Source organism: Canis lupus, chromosome X, assembly GCF_003254725.2.
Source record: "Canis lupus dingo isolate Sandy chromosome X, ASM325472v2, whole genome shotgun sequence".
NCBI classification, from domain to species: Eukaryota; Metazoa; Chordata; class Mammalia; order Carnivora; family Canidae; genus Canis; species Canis lupus.
Genome location: NC_064281.1, coordinates 10,818,527 through 10,834,957, shown reverse-complemented (window position 1 = coordinate 10,834,957; position 16,431 = coordinate 10,818,527). Strand labels below are relative to the sequence as shown.

General features: G+C 36.2%; 2 protein-coding genes across 5 annotated transcripts in view; one reads left to right on the top strand and one right to left on the bottom strand.

Moving 5' to 3' along the window:
* The window catches only part of GLRA2 (glycine receptor alpha 2), a 178,018-nt gene extending 165,928 nt beyond the window's left edge, over nucleotides 1–12,090 (bottom strand). Inside the window, exons 1-3 of one of the 4 annotated variants that reach the window (XM_049107042.1) lie at nucleotides 11,455–12,090; nucleotides 10,368–10,575; nucleotides 9,190–9,323 (exon numbers count right to left, since the gene is read on the bottom strand). In XM_049107042.1, the coding sequence (XP_048962999.1) occupies nucleotides 9,190–9,323; nucleotides 10,368–10,387 (154 nt within the window). In that variant the 5' untranslated portion in view covers nucleotides 10,388–10,575; nucleotides 11,455–12,090. The remainder of the gene's footprint in view (nucleotides 1–9,189; nucleotides 9,324–10,367; nucleotides 10,576–11,454) is intronic. The other 3 variants (XM_035711330.2, XM_025436970.3, XM_035711328.2) reach the window with 3 other exon arrangements.
* The window catches only part of FANCB (FA complementation group B), a 462,529-nt gene that overhangs the window by 281,770 nt on the left and 164,328 nt on the right, over nucleotides 1–16,431 (top strand). The window lies entirely within an intron of this gene.

Below are 16,431 nucleotides of genomic sequence, written 5' to 3'. Positions count from 1 at the left end.
AATTAGTATTTCTCAGAGGAAAGACCAATTCCCTAGGAAAATTGGATGTACCCAAGCTCTTCTGTGGTGAGTTAATAATTTATAAAAGTACATATCCCAGAATTTTAATTTAGAATATAAAGACCAGAGACAAAGTTGGAAGAGACATAGACATATTGGCCGAAATCCTTTATTTTTGGAGATGACAAAATGACAAAAATGATTCCTAGAAAGGTTAGGTGGCAAGTTCCAGGTTATAGCTGACAGAATTGGAGTTAAAACCAGGCCTCATGAGTCTCAGTTTAGATTTTTTTATCTCCTCTGGTATTCCCTCCACCCCCGTTTTTTTGGTAAGGCAATTCCTGGCACAGAGTACCTTGGGAAAAATACTACAAGGAAGTATTTTTATCCTTCAGATACAGGGGCAAAATTTTATCTTTCTGGTCCTGTAGTGCTTAAGCTGCAAGGAGTTATGACTTTGTTCAAGTGAATATTTTAAGATCTCATCATTCAGCAATTCTGGAGAGGTAGTGCTAGAGAAGTGTGGGGCCTAGGTATGTGCCTTTTTTAAAAAGATTATTCATTCATTCATTCATTCATTCATTCGAGACACACAGAGAGAGGCAGAAACATAGGCAGGTGGAGAAGCAGGCTCCCATGGGGAACCTGATGTGGGACTTGACCCCAGGAATCCGGGATCATGACCTGAGCTGAAGGCAGATGCCTAACCACTGAGCCACTCAGGTACCTGGCTATGCACCTTTTTAATATGACTCTCAGGTGGCTCTGGAGCAGGTGTTCTGAAAAGCATGGCTTGAGAAAGACATGTGGTTGGTTGCTCATTTGGTTTAGTAGTAAATCCTAAGTCCTTTGCCTTCATATATTCTATACAATGCTGAAGTACTAAAAACAGAATTAATTCAAAGGAAAAAGTAGACTATAAGAATTCCATTGTGAGCGTTGCACAATGTATTTATAAATTATCCTGAATCACATCATCTAACAAGTTGCTACAGTGTGGTTTGCCAAATGTGTGTATCGTTCACTTTTCAGAGACATTGAGGTTTAAAGCTAAATAAATAGACCCCTTGTTTTCTGAATACATTTTTTGGGCAAAGAATGCTTTTTCTAGGAGAAAGCCTGATAAAAGAAATCTCAACTGCCTTGTTAGATATGAAGTGGTTCTTAGAAATCAACATGTGAGGTATTTAAATGTAAATAAATCAGAAAAAGATAGATTATATTATCTTCTATATACACTTGGGTTTTAAAAATGAAAGAAAAATTATGTGGTAAAGTGGTTCTGAGGTTTTCCTAAAGTAGCAAAATAGTGGTGATAAGTAGCTATATTTCAGGTGCAGTAATCAAACCAGGCAAGGAGTAGAAAACAAGCAACTGTTCCTTCAGCCTTGCCATTTCCTTGAAATGCACATTACTCTGCTCCTGATCTTCATGCTCTTCTAACCTCCACCCAATATTTTCTTCTTCTAACTCTCTACAGCTCTATGTAGAACAGAAGAGCACAGAGGGAAAGGATGTGTCTCAGAAATGCTGCCCCAAAGAGGCTTGGTGTTAAGTCTTGTGCTCAAAGCTAAGCCCAGAACATATCCCAGCATCAGGAGCATGGAGGGGATTTCCATGGGGCAAGGGCAACAATACAGTATTGGCAAACATATAACCATATTAGATAGACAGGAAACCATATTAATTATTTTCATATACTACATAGAAAGCTCTCTTTCACCCTCTCTCTCTGTCTCTCTGTCTCTGTCTCTCTCTGTCTCTCTCTCTCTCTCTCACACACACACACACACGCACGCACGCACGCACACATACCAGTCCATTGGTTGTGCTCTTTCAATTGTCTGTTTAGGAGACACAACTATGACCTCACATTACCTTCCTTTCTCTTCTCTGTCTTTGGAGGTGTCATTTACTATTGGGATAATATATCCAAACAATATCCCTCTCTTACTTCCCTTCTTTCCCAAGATTGATAAAGGAGGCTTACTGATGATCAGCTTTGGAGATGTCTGCTCCACCACCTGAAAGTTGAGGGATGACTCTGCTCATACATTGGCTCTGTGTTGATCATCTTCCATCCCCTACCCCTACCCCGCCCTGAGAAACTCTCTTTTCTGTTATTCTATGTACCTTGGGAAGCTGACCTTTTGGGTTTGCATCTTTGAGCTCCTTGCCCTCTGACTTCTAGTTGGATTTGGCCAATGGGAGACTCCCACAAGAAAATGGAATACAGGAGGAAAGTGAGCTCAGAATATTTATTCTCTAGCTGTCTCCCTGCTAGGACAGCACAGATGGATGACATTGTTCTACAGATGTCATTAGGTGTCTTGTCTATATGGCCACATTCTCTACCATCTGGTAACCACTCCCTCCCTTGCCTCTTCAAGTCTATTGTTGATAGTCCTGAAATACTACACTCTCCTTTTGGGACTGGTTTTCCAAACCCTCTCGCACCCTGTTGGAGTGTGCTATTTCTTTCCTGCAAAAGTCCTGGATGATACAGCATTTAATTTACAAATTATATTCCAGTTTTTAGTGAGATGAGAACTGACATTTACAAGCTTAGATTTTTGTTTACCACTGTATACTTAGCAAGTAACGTGGCACTTGCACATAGTAATTACTATTTATTAGAGGAATGAACAAATGAATTGTGTGCTTAGACTCCAATATAAAGATGTAAAACCATTACATGTAATTTTTTGTGTCCACATATATGCTTCCTTGCCACAAATGTATTCTATTACTTTGAAAATGCATGGGCAGGTTAGCTTTTTTTTTCCTCAAGAAAATATGGCCCCTCTCCCATCAGGAAAAAAAAGAAGAAATCGAAAACAAAACTTAGGCAGTCACATTTGTGATAAATGCCTCTTGACTTTTTATATTTTGACTTGATCCAGGATTTTCTTTTGCCCTCTTGGATAAATGTGTTAAGAAAACAGAGAAACCATTTGGTATACCCATGTTCATAAGGGAATGACAAGTACACAAGCTAGGGCAGGAGTCTGAGACAGCATCCAGCTTTCCTCTTGTACTTGCCCCATGACCACAATTGATTGGCTAGCCAGACTAGACTCCAAGAGGGTAGCCCAGTGGCTTTATTTTTAAATCTCCTGCTCACTTAAGAATACCACTTAGGGACCTATTCCTTTTGTGCAGGTCCTTCCTTTAGTGCATTTCACATGGCGAAAAATGTCTGCAATCAGTCACAAGTGTCCAAAGTAATCCTCTCAAGAAAGAAGTCAATTAGCAAATGCTACATGCCACAGTCAGGACAGCCTCATAAGTGTTAACTCCAAAGAGAACTCAGAATGCTTCCAAAGACCTTATTGCTATGAGACTTGATCAACTATATTTCCATATTTAAGACCCGATTTCAAACATGTCTGATCCAACACTCCAAGAAAACTATTTCAACACCACCAAGAACGAACTAATGCTGATTTTTTTTCTCACTCTAAGCCTGATAGCCCTAACTGGACACATTATAATGTCCAGTCATTAAATACCAAGATACCCTTATATCAATACTGTTATTTTTTCTAATGAAGTCTCAGATTATCAGTAAAATGGACTGAGTTGTCCTTCAGGATGGACAAGCAAGCACTATAGAATTTAGGGTAAAATGTTTAGGCTTGGGACACCTGGGTGGCTCAGTGGTTGAGTGTCTGCCTTTGGCTCGGGTTGTGATCTCCGGGGTCCTAGGATCGAGTCCTGCATTGGGCTCCCTGCAGGGAGCCTGCTTCTCCCTCTGCCTATGTCTCTGCCTGTCTCTGTGCCTCTCATGAATAAATAAATAAAATCATTAATAAAAGAAAAAATGTTTAGGCTCTTTCAATGATGAAAATTAAGGATATGAAGTTATACAGACTCAATCAAGGAGCAATGTAATACAGTCTCAAAAACTAAATTATAGGCTTCAACTTCTATTGCTCTTAACGTGCCATGTTGTAGAGACCAAATGTCCTCTTCAAAATGCTTATTCTAAAATAAGAAATCAATTCTGCACGGTTGTGCAGTGACCCTTGCAAGTGCAGTAACCGGACAAGAAAATACATAAGAAATGACAGTCATATATCTTCATTTAAATTTAAGGTCCTTCTTTCTAGGACTAAGTAAAATTGGTTCTTTCTTTTACTTGGCTTATTTAAAAATGAGTTCAAGAAAATAGTCAGGGACAGGATTTGAATGGATAAATATAATTCCTTCCCACAAATGGCTCCTTCTTTGTTTCATGTTTAGGAATATGAAATAGCTCTTTCAGGTTGGAAATCTTCCCACCAATTGAATAAAAGGAGAACCAGCTGAGACACATGGCATCCCTGTCCTGATTAGTGTAATAGGACTCTAAAATACTAGGACTTCTCTGACTTGCTTTTTTTACCATTCAAAAAAATCAAGCAACTATAAGGCCCCACTATCATAAAGGGTTAGCTTTGATAATATATCATTAGTGTCAGTTACAAAAGAGAAATGAGGGACTAGTAATAGAGACTAATAATTCAAATTATTTGCAATAAACTTAATAGTTAAAAACAAACCATTCAGATGCATGACCTCAAATGAGATAGGCAAAGGCAGAAGAAAACCTAAGGCATGGAGAGGTGAAGATACCGTTTCTCAAAAAGGACATGAACATGCGTCTTCCAAATCCAAATCTAGCACTCTTTCCACCATACTATTCTCTCACCAATGAAGTGGAAAACATATATTTTGCCAGAATCTATTAGAATATTGTAGATATCTCTTTCCTGATGTCACCTCAAATCCCAGACAAGCACCTTGTAGGCCCACAGTAGCAGCCTAGTATATACAAATGTATTGGTTGATGTCCATACAGCACAGAAAAGCTGAATGGTGACACAGCCAATGGATTTCAGATGTACAAAAATCTTCATCAACATCATTTCTGAACAAAACTGTGATATATGAATTTCCCTTTGTTACCTCCAGCCTTTCATCTCAATAATTCTTTTTCCCCTTTTATCTCCTATTGTCTTGTTCTAAAATGGCCGCACTCTTTCTGCAACTTCCTGCACTCAAGTCAGATACTTCTGATACTTGCAAACATTCTATTCTTTTTCTCAGAATCTATAGTAACATCTGATGCTTGCATCTACCAGAGTGATCAAAGAAATGACCATGCTGGGGCTGCATTATCACTAACTGAGAGAATCACCCTTCCAAATGTCCCTGCTGGACATTTGTGCTCAAGCCACCCCCTACAGGGATTGGCAAGCACAACATTTGAGCTTGAGTTCCACTTGGCTACAGACAATAAATAGAATTTCCAAAGGGAGAAAACTGAACCTCTAGTTTTTTGGAAAGTGGATCTATTTCTACTTGTATCTGAAACACCTCTTGAGCTGATAACTCCTTAGAAAATGAAGGAAACCATATTGCATGCAAATGTAGGTTTTAATGTCACACATCACACTTTCAAATTTAGGTCTCCAGACATAGAAAAAAATTAGTGTGCATGGCATGCACAAAGAAGTGGAGTGAATAATTATCTCCTGGCATTATCTATTCCAGATCCTATTCCAAAATGAATGCTATAGTGGAGTGTATTTATTCACATTGGGTTGAAACTTGGGATATAACTCTAAGTTAATTTTATTTTCAAAGAAAATTTCATTAAAATAGATAAAGGCTTTGTTTCAAAGAGACAGAATCAGAGCTAATGCATTTTGCCCAGGTTTGAGCATTTTACTTGGCCTCCTTGAAAGCTTAACGTTTAAAGTGGCATTCTCAAGATACAATAACACTGACAAAGGAGTATCTGATAGGATGATGGAGTAACACTATGATAAATCAGCTGACAATGAGACAAATCACCCAAGTGGGGAAAGTGGCCCCTATGTTGACATAGAATCAATATTTACCATGGTTTTAGAACCAGGTAATTGTGAATGGACATAGCTTGTGTTTTCATCTGAACTGAACATTTTGAAAATTTATGTTTTGACAAGATCTGACCCAGCTCTCTATGGATCTTATAGATGGAATGCAATTGGCAACTCTGATTCATGACTTTGTTTATATACTTGTGCTTCAGCACATCAGAAAAGCTATTTTTTCCCTATAGTTTCTAAGAATGGCTCTCAATTACAAAGCCTAAGTCTGATTCATTTCTGGTCCCCTTTTCTAGCTTACATCCATTTTCCTTCTTGTATATGTGCCCATTATGACATCTTTCAGAGCCCATCAGGGATATGGAATAGAAATGAAATATTTTACTGACTTGAAAGTATGCAGGAAAGATTCCTTCCAATAAGAAAAATTATGCATATGCATTTCCTTTTCCCTTGCCAATGTATGGCAGCAAGGAAAACAGAGACGAGCTAATATTTAATAAGACATCTAGAAAAGCCATTCTGTTTACCTCAACGGCCCATATTTCACTCTTGCTTTTATTTGCATAGCCATCTTGCCCTTCTGTCTTCTTATTAATTACTATTTTTTAAACGTCATCATCATCATCATCATCATATTTATTGTTATCATAGCCAAATTGTGTTTTAGCATTTACAGGGTGCCTGCCACTATTCTGGATACAGTCACATTTCCTAATCACCCTTCATTTCTACCTACTATATAAAATTTCTCATTGGTACATTGCTAATTGACTATAGTAAGTTACAGTAAGTACTATAGTGTTCTTCCTAACTTCCTCACTGTTACAAGTTCTCTATTCTTTCTTTCTTTTATTTATTTCTCCTCAGCTCAGCTAAGATCATCTTTGCTAGCCACTGTGACCACTGGTTAGTACCCCAAAAGTTCCTACCCTCAACATCTACTACAACTAATTGGAAGCACTAATCTTCATAACTGATCTATATTTTCCTCTCTTTCTCGGTCCTTATTTCCTCATTCCGGAGAACAAGATGACTTCTTTTCCCTATATTGTGTGTGTGTGTGTGCACTCTCTGATGCAGTATGGGGTGGGTTGATAAAACATAATACGCAAAAGAACCATATTAGACATACGAAGTTTCATGGGAACACCAAGGAGTGAAAATTATTTTACTCTAAAATATTGAAGGAATGTTTTACATCTAGGAAGAGCCAAGATTCTCTGAATAAAGAGAATTGTGGGAGCTGTTAAGTAATTAATCTGATATAAATGGTTTCATGTAAGTAAAATCTATGAAAGAGGATCAGGGTTCATTGGGGTGGAGAGTTAAAGGGAATGGGAGACAAAACTCAGTAAAGTCCATTAATGTTAGAGTCTTAAATGATATTTACCCCATTTCCCTTTTATAAGTCTTTAAAACATCCTGTACTTAGGTCTTCAGGCAATGGAAAGATCTCAAAAACATGGCCATGCTTTCCCATACTTGATATTCTCTCCATTTATTTATCCTGAATCATGAGAAATGTCATTTCCACAGGGTGACATCCCCAGGAGAACCAGAAAAAAAGCTGTGTGAAAATGATTGCTCATTCTATCTGGTCATTTAAAGGAGCAATGGCAAGATGGGTGTTTGTTTTATTATTCTCTGTACTTTTCTCCCCTTTTGAAAAGTTACTTCTAGAAAATAATGAGTAACAGCTGCTATCAAACAAGACCCTCATAAACTTGAAATGATTTTCCATATCTTGGCCTTCTCTATGAAACTTTGCACGAATAGCCTAATAGGAAATCATCTCTTCATTTGTTGGAATCCTGTAGCATTTTATCTGTACTTCCTAATCTTACTTAACTACTACTTAACTATTTCTGTCTCATAACATATATTATTATAATTTATAACTATTCATGTAATGTCTATTCTCCCTGCTAAAATTTTTGACGGTAGCACCCAAACCTGTTTCATCTCTCAACTTTTCAGTGCATGCAGTAGTTGGTATTTCCCATATAGTTCAGACTCAGAAGTTATTGACTAAGTGAATAAATGTAGGAATGAACAGTCCCATTGAAAGCTCATTCTCAGCTTGTTACTCATAGGATTTTATTTCAAATATTGCCTTCCAAAGCAATGACCACAAAATTAGTATGAAATGGGATGAGCATGAAAATTGATTTCAGGAAAATCGAGCTTTGAATTTAGTTCTATTGTTTCTTTTGGAAATACTCTACAAATCAGAAATATTTGTTTTGTCAAAATGATGACATAGCTCTTTATAAAATGTGCCCTTAGCTGGGTATATTCAGAGGTATAGCATTTAAAGAAGAAATGAATTTAGAATTTAGTTTTCATGCTCATACTTGCCAAAAATAAAAATTAAACAAAACTCAAGGAAAGCAATCCAATTTAATTGCTAATAAGCAAAATCAAAGCAATGGAATTACAACATAATATCTAGAATATTATAGAATTCTTTTAAAAATATTATAAACAAAAAAAATATTATAAACACTCAACAATGCATTATGTTAATTATAAGATAAAATACAATTGTCATTTAAAATATATATTTAAAAATTAAAACATCAAAAATAATTCATTTATTAATAATTTGTTCTTATTTAGAATAAAAATAAACCAAAAAGATAAAAATTCATTTCTGCAGGTGATTAGTTACATTTTTATAATGTTAAACAAACAAGAACATCAAACTTTTTGGTTTCTTTCTAATTGAACAAAGAAAGTATCCACCATCTTTGACATGTGCACGTTAGAGTGCTATGATCTTTGTTAATTTTAGATAAACATTTAAAATGGTTAATAAAAAGGAAACTAAAAATTTCTGATGTATTTAATTAGAGCCTCTTGTCACAACGTTGAAAAATGAGAGCGGTCTGAAAGTCTATAAAATGGCATGTTTTATATTGAGATTCAAACTTCACTTTGGGAGTAGGTATTCAAAATGAAAACCAAAATTTTGAATAATCATTGACTCTTATATGAATTTTGGAAGAGACTCATATAAGCCAAATCCATCATTTGCTCTTGTATTCATTCCCATTCACACTCCCACTTAAGATAAAATAGGGAATGTAGCAATAATCTCTGACATTAATTTTCTTTGTGGAATAGAACACAAATGAGGAAAGTTTTCAAAAGTGGCAAACAATATATAAAATTTAAACTACTAAATTGGCTAGCTCAAAAGAATGCCAAAATGAAATGAATACTATACATGTTTCTATTTTATAATAAAAAGCCCTTAAAACTTATTTAAGATTATACAAACATCTAGATTTCCCACAGGCTTAACATAAATTTAAATGAAACCTACCTTTAAAATTTGGCCTGATTCTTGCATCATATCCTGATGTCCTTCCCATTAATTTGTCCAAGAAATCTGAAGGCGATAGGGTCTGCGAAGGTTGTTTTCCAGACCTGGAGTCATGGTCTTTGCAGAAAGCCGTCCTAAACACACAATTAACTTTATTAGCAACAATTCCACTCTCATTGCCTGTGAACTAAGGCTCACAGAATGTTTGACATCATGTTTTGTTAATATATATAATATGTAAGAAGAAAAAGAAAATTACAAACTTTTTGGTCAGCTTCTGAATTTGTATGTTCTCTAAAGTTAACTTTAAATGATGAGAGTTAGAAATCCTGAGTCATATCTCCCAGATGTCCAAACTATAGCCATAAAGATGTTTAAGATGATACAACATGCATAGCTTATATTGTAGATTTTATGGACATATAGTTAAAGCTATTTCTTTCTAGACTCATCAGAGAAATGAAGATGATAATTTCTAAAATGTGATTGTCTTGAAATCATTCCCCGATGACTATCAAGCAATTCTTCCAGCAATTTAACCCTTAATACAAGTCTTCTACTTTTTATTATAAATATATAAGATGGACAGAACAAAGTAAACAGTAAACTATTCCATTGCTGATTTTCTCACCTGCTAGATTCTGTTCTAGCTATCAACTATTAATAATTTTCAATGTATTATCTAGAAGAAAAGCTTCACTTGGAAATTTAACTTCATTTTAAAATAGGTCAACAATAAGTGTGTCTGTACTTCTATTATTTTATCAGATGTTATTTATATGTTAACATTTAAATTGTTGACTCTCCAGTAAAGTATTCATGAAAAAGAACTTCTAAATCATTTGTCTTCTGCATTTTCAAAAACACTAAGTGTTGATTGGAAAATCTCTCATATTTTCATTTTCCTTAAAGGGCTTATAAAAAGACCCTATTTGGTTTGTAGTGAAATGAATTCTTTCACAATACATAGTGGTTGACTGTTTCTTTCCTAAAACATAATATTTTACAAGCTTCGTTTTTAATAGTTTAACAAATAATCTTGTCAATTATATCCCTGAGAAAATACCACATTTTTGCCAGTTTTTCAAAGTAGTATTAAATGCAAAGTATTAAGTGCAAAGAGGATTTAAACATTTGGTAGGAGTTAAAAATTGATATGATCGTCTAAAAATACTCACATTCCCATATGTAGATTCATCTGATTAATCAAGTATTATTTAATTATGATGGTGATGGTGGTAATGAAGGTGATGATGATGATGGTGGTGCTTCTAATGAAACCGAGCCTACAGTTTTTCTTAATCATAGTAGGTGTGAACCTGAAAGGAACATAGTGGGTTTTCCCAGTACTCATAACAGTAGCTATATGTTTCATTTCTCTTGGTTCTGTGAAAAAACACCATAAAAATTTGGTGAAAATTAAATGAAGAGTTCTACACTTTATTGTATGAACATCTCCTGTCTCTCTGCTGTCTTAGAACCTCTGCCATTAGAATGGCTATTTCAGTTACTGGTAATCATCTGATATTCTGAAGTATCAACTGATTTGATAATTTATAAACTAGGTAGAAAATGCACACATGCAAATAATGATTTCCCACTCTTTAATTATGCATAGTCCATTTCTCATGCATACATAAATACAAAGATGTCATATTAATTAAATTTTAGTAGGCATTCAGTTTCCAAATATACTGAGCAGTGGAATATAGTGGTAAAATGAGGTTTTAAATATTTTTGATGTTTCAAGAAATTTTCTGAATTGTAGTGCTCATAGTATGCATCTAGTTGCTGAAATACAATAGAAGTTTCAAGTTGACTGAGAATTAGGATTCTTTTCTATTTTATATAAAATGTGCATGCTCCTTGTAAATTAATTCAATCACTTCCACTATATGATAAGCATTACATCTAATAATCATTTTAAATGACTTTCAAAAGAATTTAAAAGCAAAAAAAAATCATCATTATATAGAAATGTAAAGAGCATGCAACTCATTAGACTTCCTTAATATCACGTTGCCTGTGAAAATGTGTTGCAATGCATAGAGTGAGGTTATGGATCATAAAACTTGCCTTTGTGAAAATTTACCACCCTCCCACCATAATTACGCCTTTTAAAAGAACAAAAGAAATCTAACTCTCCTTTATAAAATTAAAAAAATATGGTCCAGGGCATAGAAAAATAGATAAAAATGTATGACACGTTCTCTTTCAAACAGTTTTCATGGGGAAAATATCAGCATGCAAAGTCGTTTCACCTACCTGAAGTGGTTTGTCTCTAAGAAAAATGCAAACAAGGCTGTCAAAATGTTCACTAGCTGCCGGTTCATTCCTGTTTCTGTGATGCTTGTGGAAAATATCCCCGAAATGATTCCAGAAAGAAGCTAGGACAAAGTATCTATTTATTGTCCGGATTCGAAATCTGGCAGGAATCTAGTTTCCTTGAAAATCAAAAAGAGATTTGGGTTTGTACAGTTTGCTGAGAAAAAACAAAAAGTGCCAGTCCTAGGCATCATGGTCAAGTCAAACCAGGGCTCAGGACCATCAGTTAACCAAGGAAAGACAAAGCCTTAGAACTGATGGATTCCCCGGCTGCTTTTCCTGAATAATAAAAATGCCGCTACCTTAATCGTATCACCATGCCAAGGGGGCTGGTGACAATGCCATGCTGGAAGTCAGGTTGCTGTGGCTTTTGTTTTATGTCCTTTCTGTTTAGCAAATCTCTTTTCTCTAGAAAATGTTCTCAAAAGAAGTTGTAAATGAGAGAGAAGAAAGGACTCTGCGCGCTGGAGTGGGCACGGGGAAAGAGGGCAAAATTGCTGAGATCCTGTGCTGGAATGAGAGCTACAGAAAGAGACGGAGACGTGATCTTACCCAGCCTATAAATTTCAGCACTCGGACAGCTCCTAGCTCTGAAGTGCGCATGTTTCCTTTTTCAGTCGCTTGGGGCGGGGGTCGGGAAGAGGCATTCAAGAGGGGACAAGCCTGATGTTCAAAGCAAAGAGTGTCTTACTGTTCAGCGAAAGGGTGCTAAAGAGGAGTGCGATGACGATCAGGGGAGAGCAGAGGTCAGGGTAGACGGAGAGGGTGAAGGAGATTAGGGTCTGACCCCTAGAAATGCGAGTCTGCCCGTGGGTAGGCGGGATGGGAGTTTGAAGCAGAAAAGGGAATACGGCCAAGGAGTGGGAAAGGGAAATTGGGGGAAGCAGAAAACAGAATCTGGAGTACGGAAATTATAATAGAGGAGTGGGTAGTTCACTCCTTGTCAGTGGAACCTAGAGGCAAAAGAGGAGTCCTGTGCTGAAAAGGAGGGGACGTTTTCTTGGCATAGAGAAGTCCGTGTGCAGAAAAAGGTTCATAAGGATCAATAATTTAATTTAGAAGCCCTTTATGCCTTCCTCGCCCCTTGAGTGTTTTCGTTTGATTTTAGCCGCCTGTTCCCAAAGAATCGCTACCTCTCTACTAGGGAAAGTCCCTTCCGCTGAGCTTTCTTCAGTGGCTTAGAATCCTTGGGCATCCTCCTGTTTAAGACAATTTGTAGAGGAGGAAAAATACAATAATAGGCCAGCAGGGGGCACTAGCAATCTTTTTCTGCCCTGATTAAAGGTTAGAGTAGGGCTTCTCCGTAAGAAACGGAGAAAGAAAGGGTGAGACTGAGGGTTGAGTTTTCATCTGTCCATTCCAGTTGTTAATCACCAGGGAGGGCCATGCAACAAAGTGTGGATGTTCTTCTAAACTGGCTAAGGAGACAGAAAATAGTGAAAGTTTATAAATCCTATACAAAAGCATGACAGGTAATCTTGCTATTTCAAAGTAAATTTACAAATATTATTATTACTAAAAGAGGAAAAGAAATGCAAGTAATTAGCAGCTTCTGGTTAGGGGAAATGCAAAATACATGTTCTACCATGAGTTGGGTGAGTAACCTACTATTTGCCTGTAAAATATATCTTGTTAGTCACCTTGGCACTCTACTGCAGGCCTTAATTTTAAAACAAAATGATTAGTTTTTAGTCCATAAATGACTAATCTGCCCTTGGATTAATTAAATATCATAGCAGAGTAACAAAGGATTCTGTATTTTTAAAAAGTAGATTCTGAGAAAAAAATTACAAATTCTTATCACCTTTTAATGTTAATATGAATCACCTGAAGATCCTGTTAAACTGCATATTCTGATCTAGTAGATCTGAGGTGGTGCCTTAGATTCTGCATTTCTAACAAATTCCTAGCTGAGGTTGATGCTGCTGGTCCACTGATCCCACTTTGAGTAGCAATGGTCTATATGACCTGTTATCAAATTCCTGTCCTACCAAGACATTGAGAGCATAGGAACCTCTCTTTAGATGAAAAGCAGCAAGTGCCCAAGCATTCTGCTTACATACAAAATCAAATAATTCTTTGGATGTGTTCTTTTAGCTCTCAAAGCCCAGAAAAGGTGATTCAATATAAAAGGAAAATAGTATAGTGTAGTGTGAGAGACATCCCGGGACTGCAACTTTGAATGTGTTCACTTCCAAATTCATCTACATCGAAACTCTAGACCTGATTTTATCCCTACAGACCTGACCCAAAAATAAAAACCAATTCTTGGAAATATATTTCTTCAGTTGATGCTATGGAAAAATCATATAAGAACTTTTTTATGCTCAAGATTCTTTTCAAAAGAAAAACATATATGTAAACATAGAAGAGAATGATTTGTCCCACGTTTCTTTGAGGTTGTAATGACGCTTAAAGCAATACAGTCTTGCAAATCATTTCTTTCAATGGCAGAGTCTTTTTATTAACTGGGAGTAGGGGGAGTAGGGGAACCTGTGACAAAGAGGCTCTGGCCAGCTCTGAAATCACAGCATTTACTATTTTAAAGTTGGAAGGGACTTTAAAGAGGGTCTAGTCTAGCCTCCCCATTTTACTTTTCAGCTCTTTTCAATTTGGATTCCAGCTCCGTCAATCCATAGAAACAGCTCTCACTAAGTCTTCCAATGCATTCCTTGTAACTAAGGCCAAAGGATATTTTTCTGTTGTCCTCTTACTTGACATTTCTGTGGTCCTGAACATTATTTGTCTCTTTTCCCTTCTTTTTAAAGTTATTTTTATTTTATTGTGGTAACAACACTTAACATGAGATCTATTCTCTCAACAGATTTTTAAGTGTACATTACAGTATTGTTAACTGTGGGCACAACATTGTACAGTGGATCTCTAGAGCTTATTCACCTTGTATCACTGAAACTTTATACATGTTGATTAGCAACTCCCCCTCTTCTCTGTCCTTAGCCACCTCCAGTCTGCTCTCTTGAAGCACCTTCCTCCCTTGACTTCGTGATACAGTGTACTCCTGCCTTGCCTCCTATTTTGTCTTTTTGGCAGGCATATCCTTCTCTACCTGGCTTATAAAAGTTAGATTTCTTAAAGGCTATATTCTAGGTTTTCTCTTCTTATACTATGCTCTCTTAGACAATATTTTGCACATTCATACCTTCCATTACCTTCTTACACAGATGGTGCACAAATATATATATATATATATATATATATATATATATATATATATATATATCTCCAAGTTTTATCCAGATTTGTACATCCAACTGCTTCCTAAACAATTCCTGCTGGATGTCTCAAAGGCTTCTCAAATTCCTCACGTCAAAACCAAACATTTAATACTTCCTTTAAATCCATTCCTATTCTATTGTGCTTGTTTCATTGTTGCCAACCAAAAGCCAAAACATCATCTCTAAGATTCCCTCTCCATCATATACCATATTTAGTTCTTCACCAAGCCCTATTGAATTTCATCCCTCAAATATTTCCAAAAATCTGTCCACTTCTCTCCATCTCAACCTCCACAGCCCCAGTTGAGCATTCCTTTTCTCTTCTTTGTATTGTAGTAATAGTTACTTTACTAGTCTATCCGGACCAACAGCTCATCCTCCTCCACCTCATTCTATACACTCTAGCCAGAGTGGTTGTTTTAAAAATCAAAATCTGGTTATATCATTCCCGCTGAGTGACACTACGATTTTCTATTGATCTTTGAGTAGAACAGAAAAAACACCTAACATGACCTAAAAGTTTTGGATGGTCTGGCCCGTGCCTACACTGTCCATCTTGTCCCCTACTTATCTCATTTCTTCCCTTATAGCTATATTAGTGTCTTTTTAGTCCCTCATGCTTGCTATATTGCTTAATCCCAAGGAATGCCTATCCTTCCCATTTTGTCTTGTTAATATCAACTTATTTTTCAAATCTCTGCCCAAATGTTATTTCCTCAAGAAGGTCTTCCCTGGCCGTCAACTCTCCTTATTATAGTCTTCCTTAGTATTTGGCAGACCTGAGTCAAAGAGCTTATCACCACCATAGCATGTATACATGTGTATGATTAATTGCTTAAATAATGAGCTTTGTAACAGACAGGGACAGCATCTGTATTAGACCATCATTGTATCCTCATACATTCACTGTTAATGACAATAATCACAATGGTTTTGATGATGATTAGAATACAATTTTTAGAAGGCATCCAGAAGTGCTGCTTAAACAAAATAATCTACTTAGATATGTATAGTTCTGTCCAAAATTGTCACAGGGAATTAACAAATGAAGAACTGTGATTATTTGAAAGGAAACCAAGCTCAGTGGCTCATGAGTTTATAGCATGAGATGAAAATACAAGACTAGGAGTCTGATATCCTTGATTCTTGTTCCAGCTCTAACATTGATCAATTATGTGACCTTAGGAAAGCCATTTAATCCCATCGAGCCTCATTTTCATCATTTGTAAAATACAAATGATAATCTTTCTATGTCAAATACTACTACATGGAATAGCTGAGGATGTGTTTTTAGGTTCTTAATCTCAGTTCTTAGCATCTACTGACTGCTAAAATTCATGTTTTGACTTTATCCCTTGGGCAATTCCACTTTCAAGCACAGTAAGTCTCAGGAGGTTAGAAAAAGTCTTATTTGCAATGAAATGGAATCCTGAAGTCGAATGTACCTATGCTTCTAAATCACCAAATAACTACTAGTTGAGGCATGTGGCACCCTCATTTGGTATTCTTCTTATCAGAGAATTGAGAAGATTCTGACCCATCCTATAATGTCATAAAGATCAATACACGCTATTTGTCTATATGATGCTCCATATTAAAGATTTTAAATAGATATAAACAAATAGAGATATGTTTTATGAGCATCATCTGATGTTCAGTATCATTTACTAACACTGACAAA